The sequence below is a fragment of the Coloeus monedula genome (genome assembly GCF_965178545.1).
Source record: "Coloeus monedula genome assembly, chromosome: 2".
In the NCBI taxonomy this organism is placed as follows: Eukaryota; Metazoa; Chordata; class Aves; order Passeriformes; family Corvidae; genus Coloeus; species Coloeus monedula.
This window is the reverse complement of record NC_138782.1, coordinates 38,669,726-38,683,885: the sequence shown is the minus strand read 5'-3', so window position 1 is coordinate 38,683,885 and position 14,160 is coordinate 38,669,726. Positions and strand designations below refer to the sequence as shown.

Sequence of the window (14,160 nt, the reverse complement as noted above, 5' to 3'; positions counted from 1 at the left end):
CAATACCTAAGTTTCCTTAGGTCAAGTGCACGTACAGCAACATCCCACCAATTCACAAGTTTAACCAAGATAGAGTCATAGAATGGCCTGGATTTGAAGGGACCTTCAAGACCATCCAGTTCCAACCCCCCTGACATGGGCAGGGACACCTTCTGCTAGACCAGGTTGCTCAAAGCCCCATCCGGCCCAGCCTAGAACATTGCATCCACAACTTCTCTGGGCAACCTGTTACAGTGCCTCACCACCCTCACAGTAAAGAATTTCTTCCTAACATCAAGTCTAAGCCTATTCTCTTTCAGTTTTAAGCCATTCATTTTGAAAGGAATGTCCTATCAGACACTTTTTAAGCAAGATTGAAGAAACTAAATTAAACATTAGGTATTCTTCACTAGAGAATGCCAGATGTTTTACAGACAGACAAGCTTGGAAAATTAAGTGCTGCAAAATAGTTGCACAGAGTCCACTGACTTCTAATAATGAACATAGGAAAAAATAGATATTTTTAATCTTTATACCCTTACACTCAACAGCAGCAGTCACGTTGGGCATTCTAAGTAGTTCACTTCTATTTTATTTACTATCAACAAGCAAGTTTCCAATATAGATCCTACCAAGAAACACTCCAAAAAAGTTAAAATATCTTCCAGTTATGAAGGATAGGTTTCTTGTTGTTGTTGGGGTTATCAGAAGCTGTCCTCCAGTATGACAGCCCACAGCCAAATACAAAACTGTCATTCAGTAGACTGATGCTCAATAGAAGCCTAAAAACTAACAGCAAATAACAGTATATACACACATATGCTGAAGTTGACAAGTAAATTCTTTCCACTAATAGAAACATGCAGAGTATCTTCTAACCTCAAGTTTTTCCTGTTTTGGGGAAAATAAAAGAACATCTAGAAAGAGCCATTTACCAATTTGGTACTGTACATGATCTATAGGAAGTGTCAGAGCAGATTCTCACAGGTATATTTCTCCATGCACAACCACTTGCCTAATAGAACTAATGAGTCAGCAAAGTACCCTGCTGACAAAAAGCACTGATAAATAGCAAAGACCATTTTAGACGTGAAGATGGGAACCTCCATGGGAACCTCATGGCCCTTCTCCATAAAAATAGCAAAGCAGAGTAGTCACTAACCCCAGGAAGTAATCTTTTTCTATCATCCAATACAGCAACTGTACCAATGAAAGTCAGAGGAAGTGCAGAAGTTCCTGAAGAGAAACTATTAAAATTCTTTCAAAAGAAGATGCCTCTCCAGTAATGCTTGGGACACTCTCGTCATGAGGCCATACACACACAGGGAAAAAAAAAAAAAAAAAGCCCTGAGAATTCGGAGAACAAGAATACATCCTGTTTTTGAGAAGCCGGAATACAGCCTGGACAATTTGTATTTTAGAAGGCACAGCAGTAATCCACATAACAAGAACAAAAGCTACACCTATGGTTCAAGACTGGCTGTTTCAAACACTGCAACAGCAGGGACCACAGCTTCACCCAGATCAGTCTAACAGCCTTAAAGAAGTGCTTGTGTTGCTCCCTGTTTCTGACATGAGCACTCCTCCTGTACTCCTGGGTGCAGGACAGGAGCCCAGAGGCAGTGCATGCACTCTCAGCCCTGCACCTCCCAGGCCTGTGCAGTGCAGACTGGAAGGACACACAGATGGCAATGCTCTGCTGCTTTTCTAGCAAACCAGTTTAGAGCATTTGTGCTGCTTTGCCTTGTGGCATTTCAGCACTAGATCTTCTCAAGGCAGACAGATCAGCAGGATCTTGTCACATGAGAGCTGCCCATCCCACGTAAGGTGGGACCCAGCTGGCACAGAAAGCAAAGTCATCCCTTACCTGTGGTAGAACACCTCAATGCAGATGCACTGCACGCTGTGGCACCCTGACTCCCAGGACAGGTTAGTGGTTGGTACCACACCTGCCACCTCTCATAAGTTTCCAGAAAAGGAGGTACACAGGAAGCACTTGGCCCAACAGTAAGTGCACCTAAAGTCTTCACTGCCCCACACCTCAAAAATTAGCTCAGTAGCCATTAAAGTCTTAACGAGAAGAGAAATCCCTCAGTAATACTTGTGCAGACTATACTTCTAACATGTTGAATCTTCAAACAAGGTATTTTTCATTACTTGGTGTGAATACAAAAAAGTTACATTCAGGCAGGAAGAATGCAAACCCAGTTTTAGCCTGCACATCTTCTAGCAGCTTACTTTTCACAGAAGTTTATTTAGAAACATGATTTCCATCAATGAAGGAGTAAACATGTAGCAAGAGCTTATTTTAGTTCAGTAAATCAGTGCCAAGTCTACCATGATTTTTCATGCAGACTAAAGACTGACTCCTTTTCCTGGTTGATTTAGTCCTTTTATGAACAGAATTTCAAGGTCCTGTTAAATGAGTAATTGTTTACCACTTAAAATAAACTCTCAGAAGTCACATCAATATAAGCAGAACAAAATTCTTTGGAATGAAAGGTACAACCACATGAAAGTACTCACAAGAGCTAAAGGGATGAATCCACCTCACTTCAAATCAAAGCTTTGGATACTTGATGCAAAGGCCTCTAGTGCTCTCATTGATGCAGATAAATGGTGGTCCAGTACAACCTGCTTGCTCCTTTAGAGGTCAGCAGTATGTCAACTGACAATGGAACGCTATCTTGTATGAAGCATATAACCTAGCCTCTATTACTCACAAAGATCATTATGTCCTGGGGACTACTCCAAAACCAAACTTTTACTCACCAGTGATTTGGGACCTGGGACAGTTCATTAACTATTCCAGGCTGTATACATTTTCCTGCATGCTCTACTTGACCTCTATGGCTTCCTTTTCAGAAGGCTGTTCTTTCATGCCTACCTCTCAAATCTAGATGATGTGAAGAGAGAAACTGATGTAGTAGTTTGCGAAAGCTTTCTCTGCAAGCAGGGCCAACAAATCCCAAATATAAGAATCTAAGCCTCAAACCTTGGTATGCATATCCTATCCCCTAGCTGACTTCTAGGACACCTAAAAACATAAAAATCAAGTATGTATTTAACATTCTGGGGTTTTTAGAAGCAATCCAGCTGAAAAGCCGCCCAACTATTAGTTTTCATTCAAACTGATCTTTGTTTAGCTGTGATTTTCACCACCTCATTATGCTGGCATGATCAGGTAAGGGCAAGAAATCAAAGGGCCACACTTCTTAGCTGTCCTGAGTTGTCACTGGACTCTTATTATACAGTCACTCAAGTACCTTTTGCACACAAGCCTCGAAGCAGTTCAAATGCTCCCAGCAGGCTCATAACTACAGCTTCAAAGTCATTTCTCTTTCAAATAATTTCTGTCTACATGCAGTTCCCCACTCTGACTCATTCAGGCAAGTTCCAGATAATAAAGTAGTTCTGCATTTACTCAGATCAAAGTTAAGTCTAGGACATAATACCTTTTCAATTCTTCTAACTGTGCTTTCATACCAAATGGAAGCCACAGGAAGGGAGACTTCACATTAATTCCAAACATTTTCCTTTTCTATCATTCATATAATCACTTGCTTTCTGCAAAGCAAATGTTTCAGCTTGCTAAAAATTCACATACTGCTCTGGGTTGCTGAACTCCCAAGTCCTGTCATAGCATGCATCTAAAGTAGGGAAGAGGATTAAGGCATTAACAAGTTGAACAAGAGGTCCTTAAACAGGTCTAGTCTGGAAATAGTCTGAGAATCATGTCTCTGGTAAGCAGCATTCCATCACTTCTTCCATACTAAATCCTGCATACCAGCACTCACAACACAGCACCATGCAAGGCATGATGCTCACAACTGAAGCATTCATCTTCTTTGCCCAAAGAGCTGCCTGCATTTTTAGAAAAACATCATATTTAGAAACTAACTTTGAGCCTTACTTTCAAGGCACACAGTACCTCACTATAGTTACATTTATTGTCCCCATTGGCAAAGGATCATCTCAAAACAGGTGCAAGCTAAAAGTACAAGGAAAGACCTTTTCAGAGACTTCTTCTCCACTGCTTAAATTTTTGCTTTCCCTTCAAGTTCTCAATTCCTTCTGCCTGCTACAGAAACTTCTCTTTTGTGCCCCAACCCTTCTCTTTCTTTCTGGACACTTAATGAATATCAGCTACTGTTTGGAAAACACTATACTGCTCTCCTTCACAGTTTACAAAGATAATGCATCACCTCAAAACAGCAAGAAACACTGAAATGGTCACTAAAGTATCACTGATGAAAACCAATTCACGAGCATTTCGCCCACAATAATCTTATGTTTACCACCCTACCCTTTGAACTGTAATTTAACTGGAGTGGATTGAGTCAACTCCCATAATTTACATTTAACTAAAGCATGTTACTCAGCTACTTCCGCCCCTTTTTTCAGCATCACAGGTAGCTCTTAGGATGCTGAAAAGAGCAAAGACACCGCAAAATGCATTGATGACCTGAAACTGTCCAAGTCACATCTCACAGACTTCTGCATCCTTTTAAATCCGCATTTGAAGACAAAGAGAGAAGTAATCCTTACTGAGACTGGTACTGACTGCCCTCTGGGAACTGGGAAGTGGGGGGGGGGGAACTTTTCAGAAACTCCTCCATGACACTAGACTCCAGGTCTGAGCCCCACCACTCCAGAACACTGGCATACACAACAGCATTTTCAAATCAGTGGTATTCATTAAGATGGTATGAGACTCTGAAAGGATTCTAACTTGCTAAAATAAAAAAAGGAAATGCTTCTTGCCAGTACACTCTTTGAACAGGAAAAAAGAATGATGGAAAGGAAATTCATGTTTTGGAGCAGCTGAACAATAGAAATGACTAATCACCACTAAAGAATGCTTGAAACCCAGCCCCAGACCTTGAAAAGCAGCAGAAGGGAAGACTAGCCTTGAAGTGAGTTTGAGCTCATACACTGGCTTCAATCCTTTTCCTTCTTGCAACTTATTCCTTCACTGAAGTCATGAATCAAGGACTAGAGCCGGCAGAAACTTTTATGGTAAGACACACAGCTGAGAGTTTTGTGAGAAAGCATTTTTTTTTCCACATTTTGGAATGGTTCATTTTCCAAGACCAAATCTTCATGTGGAATGTACAGCAGTATAAAAGGGTTTTGCAGCTTCCTGAGAAAATTTCTAGTCAAAGCTAGAAAGCAGAACTGTACCATAACATTTAGATACCTCAGAAACACATACATGTAATGCTTGTCTCCAACCTGACTGCCTGCTTTATCTTAGCATGTATCTCAGGTGATCAAATCCCCAACAGAGTGAGAAAGATTTTCACTGCAGCAGCTCTTCACACGTCTGAAGACAGTTCTTTCATACTAAGGAATGAAGAATGTATTTAAACAGATCAGCTTTCCAGTGAATTATCAGAAACTCCACAGAAGTCTTGAGGAAGGCAAGGAGATAAATGGAAATGTTAAGTGAAGCATGTGATGTGCACAATTACTGTAAGTTCCAGTGTCTGGAATATTTTACCTCTCCAGGTACTCCCCTCTCCCTGCCTTTTTTTTGGGCAGGGGGAATCAAGGGACAGAGGGAGTGGGAAGGAGTGTGTTTTGTCTTGTTTTTTTATGACTTTCACTCTTAGGGCTCCTCACAGCAAAAGTAAACGGTGCTTCCAAAAAGCCTTCTTCCCCAAAGATGGTTTGAAATATTAAATCATGAGTTTTGAAGTCTGACGCCTATACATCTACACACCTGAAAAAAGTCTTACAGGCAAATTATTTTAATCCAATGACCAGAACCATGTCTTGTTCGTAAATAGCTGACTGAAAATACTACACTGTGTCCCAGGATTTAATTGGTCAGAAAAAGCATCTGCCAGTACTCTTGTGATTAGAACGAGCACAGACAGCGGTGTTTTAGCTGTCATAGCAGATTTTTCCTCTAGCTCTAGAAAACTCTTTACAAAAATAATTGCTAAAGCCTCAGAAAAGGGCCAAAGCTTCATAACCATTTTCCAAAGCAGTCTAAAATTCCAATTTTCTTTCTTTTTTTTTTTTTTTTTTTCAAGCCACACTCTGCACCCACACACTTCAGAAGCCTGCATGTACAGCAGCACGCATCAGCTTCACTGCAAACAAGTAGTTGGCTGGCAGCTTGCTGAAGCTGCTAGGCAGAGGCAAAGCTGACAGGAGTAGGAAAAGTTTTGTCAAAGACAAATTCTGGAACAAGGCCATAAGTAAAGCAACCTATACCAAGAACAGTCCACACTATTGAAAGAAATCTGATAACCTAAATATTTTGCCACTTTCCCCCCCAGACATTAATGCAGCACCACTGAACACAATTACAACGTGTTTCAGAGGAATTACACCCCATTTCTTAGTCATAGAAGACTACAGGAAAAACTTTAGGCTGGATTTAGAATTACCCTCAAGGCTTCTTTTCTTTTTCTAAAACCTCACTTAGGGATAGACATCAAGTTTGGCATTTCTACTGTGAAAGCAGCACATACTACATCAGTGAGTATAACACCATTATCAGTATGACCCCAGCTTTTTATCAACAACCCATCAGTGAGGGGAAAAAATGCCTCCACACACACACATCCAGCCTTTCTGAAAAAATCTTGAGGAGAGTACAACACAGCCTGTAGCAAAACACTGAAATTTAATTCATTTCAAGGACAAATGACCCAACAGAAACGGCTGTCTTAGATTCAGAAACATTACTCTTGCTAGACTTTTCACCAGTGGGAAAAAACCCAAAAAACAACAAACTCATCCAAACAAACAAAAAAACCCCAACCAACAACTGAAGCCTAATGGTAGCTGTCCATATAAGACTTAAAGTCTAGGAAATAAGTAAGAACATGGGAATTGGTGCATGCCTATGAGCCAGTCAGTGCTTTTCCTCCTGCCCACAACCCTGTGCTCCCCAGTTCGTTTTCTTATTCAGTCTTAATAAAGACGTGCACACTCATGACCCACAAGGTGGTGGTAACATGATTTGCAGATTCTCCAGTTAAGTACCCAGTATACCCAGTGAAAGCTGCTGGGGACTAAGTATTGCCTCTGGTAAAGGTGTGAACTGCTTCCATTCTTCTCAAAACATTACTTCCCCAAAACAAGGCCAAACTAGTCTGTTTAGACAAGAGCACACTCAGGGACTATTTTTAATCCTTACGCTTACGTGGAATTTAATCTAGATAGCCTCTATGCAAAGTTGTCTACCCATCTTGTTTTATGTTGGTAAGTTTCTCCATCTACATAAGCTTTCTGTGTCAGTATCAGTCATTTTCCAAATTCCAGTATAGTCAGACACAACCGGTGTCACTCAAAGTGTCAGGCAAAACCCTGAGTTCATGATTTCCAAGTTTACATTCCCTGTGGATTAAATGCATTCTCAAATGAAAGCAGTTTATAAGTCACAAGAGATACTTAATAGGTCACCTCTACAAAGTATTTAATCCATTAAAACAGAGAAACGTTTGGTTCTGTCTGCAAGATCCTATAAACTTTACTTATCGAGATGAAAAATCCTTAACGGGGCACAAAGTAAGGAGGGGGAGAGGAAAGCATTTTTGAACCATATTAATGGGCTAATTATTGCATAATACACCTGTCAGTGAAATGACATTTTGGTTGAATAAGTACCAGGCAAGAAGTTAAATTATGCAAGAATCCTTGAATTAGCTAGAGGGTGCTTAAACCAGCAAAGATGCCAAGGGGCAAGTTCGAAGGTAGTATAAAAAAATAAAAAGGAAAAAATCTGTATAAGCACCATGATTTTGGGGAACCTGGGGAAAAAAATCACTGTGTAGAAAAATTAACATAAGCAGAGGATGCTTATACAAAGTTTTAAAAACTAAAAATAAATAAAAAGAGAACGTTCCTCTTAAGAGAAGTTAAAAAATTTAGTAAACCAGCCTATCTACAGTGAGATTTCTAGTTTTAAACTAACTGTGCTGATCCACAACAGCAAAACCATACCAATTCCTGCATCACATCTGTTAGACTTTTCCATTTAATTTTTGCTGAAATACTGGAAGCAAGTCTTTTCTAAAATTGAAACACGATGCCCAGAAACAGAGAGGAAACCATTTCCAAGTCAAATAAGCACCTGATCCAATTCAAATTCCATGCCACACTCAGAGTTACATGTTCTTACTGATGTTGAGATCTCAGCATTGATGGAATACAGAGTAGAAATAGCTTAGAAATTATCCAGTCTATGTGTAAGAAGTCAGCATTCTCCTAGTAAGTGTTTTTTGGGGGGGCAGGGAGGAGGAGTAGGGGAAGGGGACTGTTAAATCTGATCAAGACTAGCATATCAGAAGCTGAACATTCACCAAAGAACTACTTCTCATTCCAGTTTCACAACTTCAGTAATTTTTCTGACAATTTTCTTTTTTGACAACATGAATAATTTTTCCATTTGTCTCCCTGATTGTCTGGATTGCTGACAGCCTCTGAACGAAGTACTTTGACTGTCTTCACACCAACAACCATTGGTACACCACTTAATATTGATGAAGTCCCCAACCAGACCATCAGTTTTAACACTTGATGTTTCTGAAGGAAGTTCTCTGCACATACATGGACATGAGAACCATTTGGACATTTTCCCAGCCATTCACTACTTAAAGAAAAAAACCCAACCAAACAAAAGGTTTTTGGACTGTTCCAGTCCAAACAGATGTAAACAACTGGGTTACCCACATACAACTTCCAAATTACTTGAACTTCAGTAACTTGTACTAAAAGCAAAATACTGCCTGATCTTTAGGGGTCTGGACTACATCACAGGCAAGAAGCCAAGCATGTTGTACAGCAGTCTGTCTGCAGACAGAGCATCAAGTTGAGGGCTTTGTGTCCATTGACCCATTAGAAAGCACAGGACTGAAAACAACCGAAAACACGGTTCTGCAACAGAAGTTACAAGCATCAGCACTACTTATGATAAAAATACTATCAAGTCTATAAGCAAGTTGTTCTTACTTCAGTAAAGCACAGACAAACTCCATTAGCACACATGTAAACCAATGCCTGAACAAAACAAAAAACAAGCTTAGCTTTCCTCTTCCAAATTTTGGAAAAAAAAAAAAAAAAAAAAAAGCGCTAGCCTTTCAAGGTTTAAATTCTTCCCATCAACTCCAGTTTCACCAAGCTTCGGTTACATACCATACACTGTGCCCTTACATATTTCTCAGGGAGGAAAACCTGGCAGACTTAAAGGTGGGGACAGGGACAATGGACACATCCAAGCTCTCCCAGCTTGCTCCAACAAGGAGTCAGACAGACTGTAATGCTCCAAACTCCCAAAAAGATGCAGTTCAGTAAATGAGACTAGGACTAGCCACAGTAAGGAAAGCTTCTGCCATCATCCTAGGAGATTAACACACATACTTCCCAATACTTGCCTAAAATCTGCTACAGCAACTTTCTCCTGGTCCCAAGAGAACTCCAGTTCAGAAGTTATGCACTAGGCTGACAAGCCCCAAGTATTCAAGGCAAGCCTTAAATTACCTACAGTAAGCAAAAAGAATACAGCAATAACTGTACCCCCCCACCAAAAAAAAACCCAACCAACAACTAAAGCAAAAAACACACCCAAACCCCATTAAAACCAAAGCAACAAACCAAGACCAAACAAAGCAATAGATATTATTGGTAAGCTAGTGGCACAGTAATATCTTCTTTCAATATCTACCTAGAAGCTAATTCATATGGAAGTATATTCTAAAGAGAAACTAAAACCACCATAAGACTAGCAGTTGTGTTAACTAAGCATTTCACATATATCACAAAAGCTTATGTTTCTGTTACACAGTTAAAAATAATTTCAGGTCATTTTCAGCTTTAGATTATTTGCTATTGTCATGACTTCAGAGAGTTTAGCAAAGCAATCTAGGCCTCTTCATCTAATAGCACCAGAAACCAGGGAAGCATAGAAACAGACAAGAGAGTCATCTCAAGAAATGCTTTCACAGAATAACCTAACTTCTTTGGCAGAGTTTTTTCAAGGCTCTCTGATCCCCTGGAAAGCCAGAGCCCTGCCCAGCTGCACTGCTGCAGTAGCCAAGGCTAAGATGGTTCTGGAGAATTCAGTCTAATTCAGTGGTGGCTCTAGGACCACCTTCAAAGGCAGAGAGCAAGGCAATTCCTGCTTTGCATTAAAAATTTCTCAATCCTAAGAGCCTTTGGAAGGGGCTGTAGGGTCCCAACACCTCATTGAACCAATCCAGTAAAGGATGTTGTAAAGTCAACAGGGGCTGGAGGTGTGCAAAGTTTCTCAAGAATGCCCTTCAGGAGGTGTAGCCATCAGCACCAGAACCTCAGAATTATTATTTACTAAGAAGAGAACTGCATTCAGGAAAGGCATTTACCCACTTCAGGATAACGACACAAATGGAGCCTCAGAACTGCTTAGAAACGTGTATAGTTAAGGTGGTAAGATGAATGAGAACTTCCTTCAGGTTTTAGAATGATAAAGGAAAAAACCCCTCAGGATCAGCAACAGATTTCATTAATAAACAGTGCTTTAACAAAGAATACTCTATTTGTAATTTCAGAAAGAGAAGCTACCAATAACAGATGCCAGGGAGATTTATCTGTCAGGTGTTACAGAATTCATTTATGTCGAGTGCGTTTAAATGCTAAAACCAAGTTAGCAGACAAGTATTTCTACCTGCTGCTATTCCAGCTCTCAAAGTCTTCTATCAGCACATGCTGATAGTCTGAAATAAGACAGGGATAAAGCTTCAAAAATGATACAAAAAGCCATGCTTATAACTGTAGCCAGTAGGGGTCATTTCAGTGTAAAAAATTGCAATGAAATAAAAGGCTAGAGACAGGAAGGAGAGTAAAAACATGAATTTCTACTCACACAGTTCTGCAAGACACTTCTATTTCCTCCTCCCTGGGCTGGGGAAGGAAAGGGTTTGCACTCCCAGTGTGCAAGACAACAAAAAAAAGTGCAGCCTTTATTCTGTTAAGGGATAAAGGCATGGCTTAATACCACTCACATCAGGCATCACCAGCCTAGCCTGTTGCATGTGTGCCTGTAAACTGCACAACTGTTTAGGTCATCACAATGAAAAAACCAGAGCTATTCAACCGCATATTAGTGATCAGAGGCAGTACAATCAGTACCCTTTTATCCTTGCTGCCACCTCATGTGCAAAACATGCACCATGAAGAACAACATATTACTTCTGTTTCTTAGAATGAGACAGTTTCCTGACTAATAGGTATTCCAGGACTATTTATTAGGCTGACAGTTCAGCTTGGTTGCTTTTCACTTATGAGAATGAAAATTAAATAGATAACTTACCTATTTAATTTTCTTATTTTAACTTATCTCCCTTAGTTATAGTTAATAGATTGTTATCTCCCTCCTCTTTACCTCCCTCCCCTAGGACTATTCCTATAGGGACAGCTGGAACTAGTTTCTAACCACAACACTAATTGAAACACAATCTTGCCAACAAATGCTTCATACTATTTTCAACAGTAGATGGGACGTGTTATGAGTTGAACTACAGCAACGTACAGATTGCATCACTTCAAAGGAATGAAATACTCCTAAACTGCCAGAGATGTCCATATTGTGATACAGTACGGGAACTGGAACATTAAGGCCTTTAATGACTGTAGGCTTTTAGTTCCTTTAACCATCGAGAAGGGGGGAAGCTATTTTAGCTCAGCTTTTACTTGAAAACACACGATAGGAGAAACTCCTGCAAAACCAGGTAAGTTTTCAAAGTACCTTTGCTTGTACTTTTCTATTTACAAAAACTTTTCCAATACATATTAAAAATAAGAGACAACAGTAATGTATATATTCAGCAACACAGTCTCAACCAAGGTCTTAGAAACAGTTTAGGGTCATTTTAAAATGTTTAACAATCCATCTTTTAACCTGGAGCTCGTCCTCCCCAAGCATCAGCTCCCGAGGCTGATGGTATTGGTTCTAGCACAGGGGGGACACACTGCCCGGCTCTGCTGTGGTTTGCAATTTATTTGTTACGGAGGCAAATGGAGTTTTAAACTAATAATGAGCGCCAGGACAAAGGTCAGCTGCCCACTAAAAATGACCGGCTTTAGCTTTCTTAAAATAGTGCATCATTTTAAATGCAAGTTTTTTGGACAGATGCAGCCTCACCAGCTCTCTGGACTTTCTACTGCCCTCTACCCGCCGAGAGGAGACCGCCACCGTCTCCTCTTCCAGAACTGTCGAAGCTCCCGCTCCGAGTCACATATACATTTATACATATCCCAAACTACTGCTTATTTTTAATCTCTTTAGAGCGCCATGTTTTCCCTCAGCTTGGGGGAAAAGGCAACTGGAGGTACAAGAGAAAGAGAGACTAAAAATTTACCCCTGGCCTTTCATTGATTTGTAACATATATATATATATATATATATAAAATCTTAGTAACTCTATTAGATAAAAGCTGAAGGGGGGTGAACTCCTTTTGCATTTGATACCTATTCATCCTCTCACAAGCACACGGCAGGAAGCTGAAGTGACTTTGAGAGGAGTTCTGCCGTGGTTATTTCCCCCACCCGCTTGATGCTCCAGCAGGGAAAAAGACACCCCTTATCATTATATGCCGAGCAGGACAGGCAGAGAGATATTAAGTGACAGGAACAGGAAAGAAAACTTTATAACAGACGATCAGTGTTTGTTGTTTCCTTACACAGGAGGGAATCCGGAACAGGCATCATGTGTGCACGACTGACCTCCGCCGATCTCCATCTGCCAAACCCTTACCGAGTCCTTTATCAAGGAATTTTAGCTGGGCATCAGTAGCTGATATAAGCTATTAGCAAACCAGTGACACGCTACGGAGAAGGGAGGATTGGTAGAACCTTAAAGTTCAGGGTAAGAAAATTAAGGGCCAAACTTCTAAGTAGGAGTTTGTGGGGTTTTTTAAGCAGGGAAGGTTACAAGACACGCTCGCAGATGGGACAGGCGGGCGGGCTGGAAGGGAAGGAGGGCGCACCAGCGCCTAAGACATCTTAGGTGCGCCCTCCTTCCTTTCCCGCCGCCCATCGGGCACCCCCACCCCAGGGGATGCATGGAGAGATAGATGGTGTCCCACCGCCTCTCACCTTCGCAGACGCCCACTTCGTACTCGGTGATGGAGTCTCCGTTTAGCGGCGGTCGTATGACACAGCGCAAGCCCCGGTCGCAAGCTCCGTGAAGCCCATAGACTCCCCCGCAGCTCTCGTTCCGCTGCCGAGCGCACATGAAACAGCAACCGCAGATCCCCAGCACGATGCTACCGGGGCAGCTCTTCGGTTCTTCGCATTTGGATTCGTCGCAGGGTAAGCAGACGAGAGCACGCGTCCCCGACTCGCCCAGCAGCAGGGCCAGCAGGAACAGCCACCCCGCAGCCGCCAGGTGCCAGCTGCCGTCTCCGCCCGGGCGTCTCCTCCCCGCCGAGACCGCTGCCAGGTACATCCCAGCCGCCGCAGCCCGGCCTGGGCCGGGGGGAGCCTCTCGGAAGCCCCCTCGCCGGGCGGCGGACCCGAGCGTGCTGCGGCTCCTTCCCGCCGCCCCCGCCTCCGGCCCCCCGAGGAAAGTTTCCTCTCTCGGCGGCGGCGGCCGCTTCAGCCAAACTTCTCCTGCGGGCTGCGGCTCCGCCCGCTGCCCCCTCCGGGAAGCGGCGTCCCTCAGTCCGTTCGTCCCTCGCCCGCCGGCTCCCGGTCCCGCGGCGCCGTCCGTGCGAGCGGCTGCGAGCGCGGCTGCGAGCGCGGCTGCGGCGGCTGCTGGCTCTGCCCCCCGCGCGTCCCGAGTCCCGACTCGCCTCCTGCCTCACTCTCGCCCCGCTCCAAGTGCGCCCTCTGCCCTGCCCCCCATTGGGCGATGATCTCCTCCGCACCGCCCCAAGTGCCCGTCCGCGCCTCTCTCATTGGGCACTGCTGAGGCGGGCCCGCCTCCTCTCCTCCCGCCCCCCCCCAGCCCCAGATCCTGGGGCTGGAAGAGGCGCAGCGGAGGCGACGAGCAGCCTGGGCCCCACAGCGGCCGCCGCCTCCGCCTCCCCCTGCACTTCCCCTCCCCCTCCCGGGGCTCCGGGCGCGGAGCGGAGCGGGGCGGCGGCGCCAGACCGCGGGGACGGGCTGGCGGCGGCCCGGGGGATACCGGGGGCGGGGAGGGAGAGGGCCCCACGAAGGGCGCAGCCCCTGCAGGGCGATGCTGC

At 43.3% G+C, this 14,160-nt stretch overlaps 1 protein-coding gene across 1 annotated transcript in view; it reads right to left on the bottom strand.

Annotated features, from left to right (window-relative positions):
- The window catches only part of CRIM1 (cysteine rich transmembrane BMP regulator 1), a 175,659-nt gene extending 161,904 nt beyond the window's left edge, over positions 1 to 13,755 (bottom strand). The window contains exon 1 of the mRNA XM_082302962.1: positions 13,070 to 13,755. Coding sequence (XP_082159088.1) covers positions 13,070 to 13,421 — 352 coding nt within the window. The 5' untranslated portion in view covers positions 13,422 to 13,755. The remainder of the gene's footprint in view (positions 1 to 13,069) is intronic.
- Between the last annotated feature and the right edge of the window lie 405 nt (positions 13,756 to 14,160).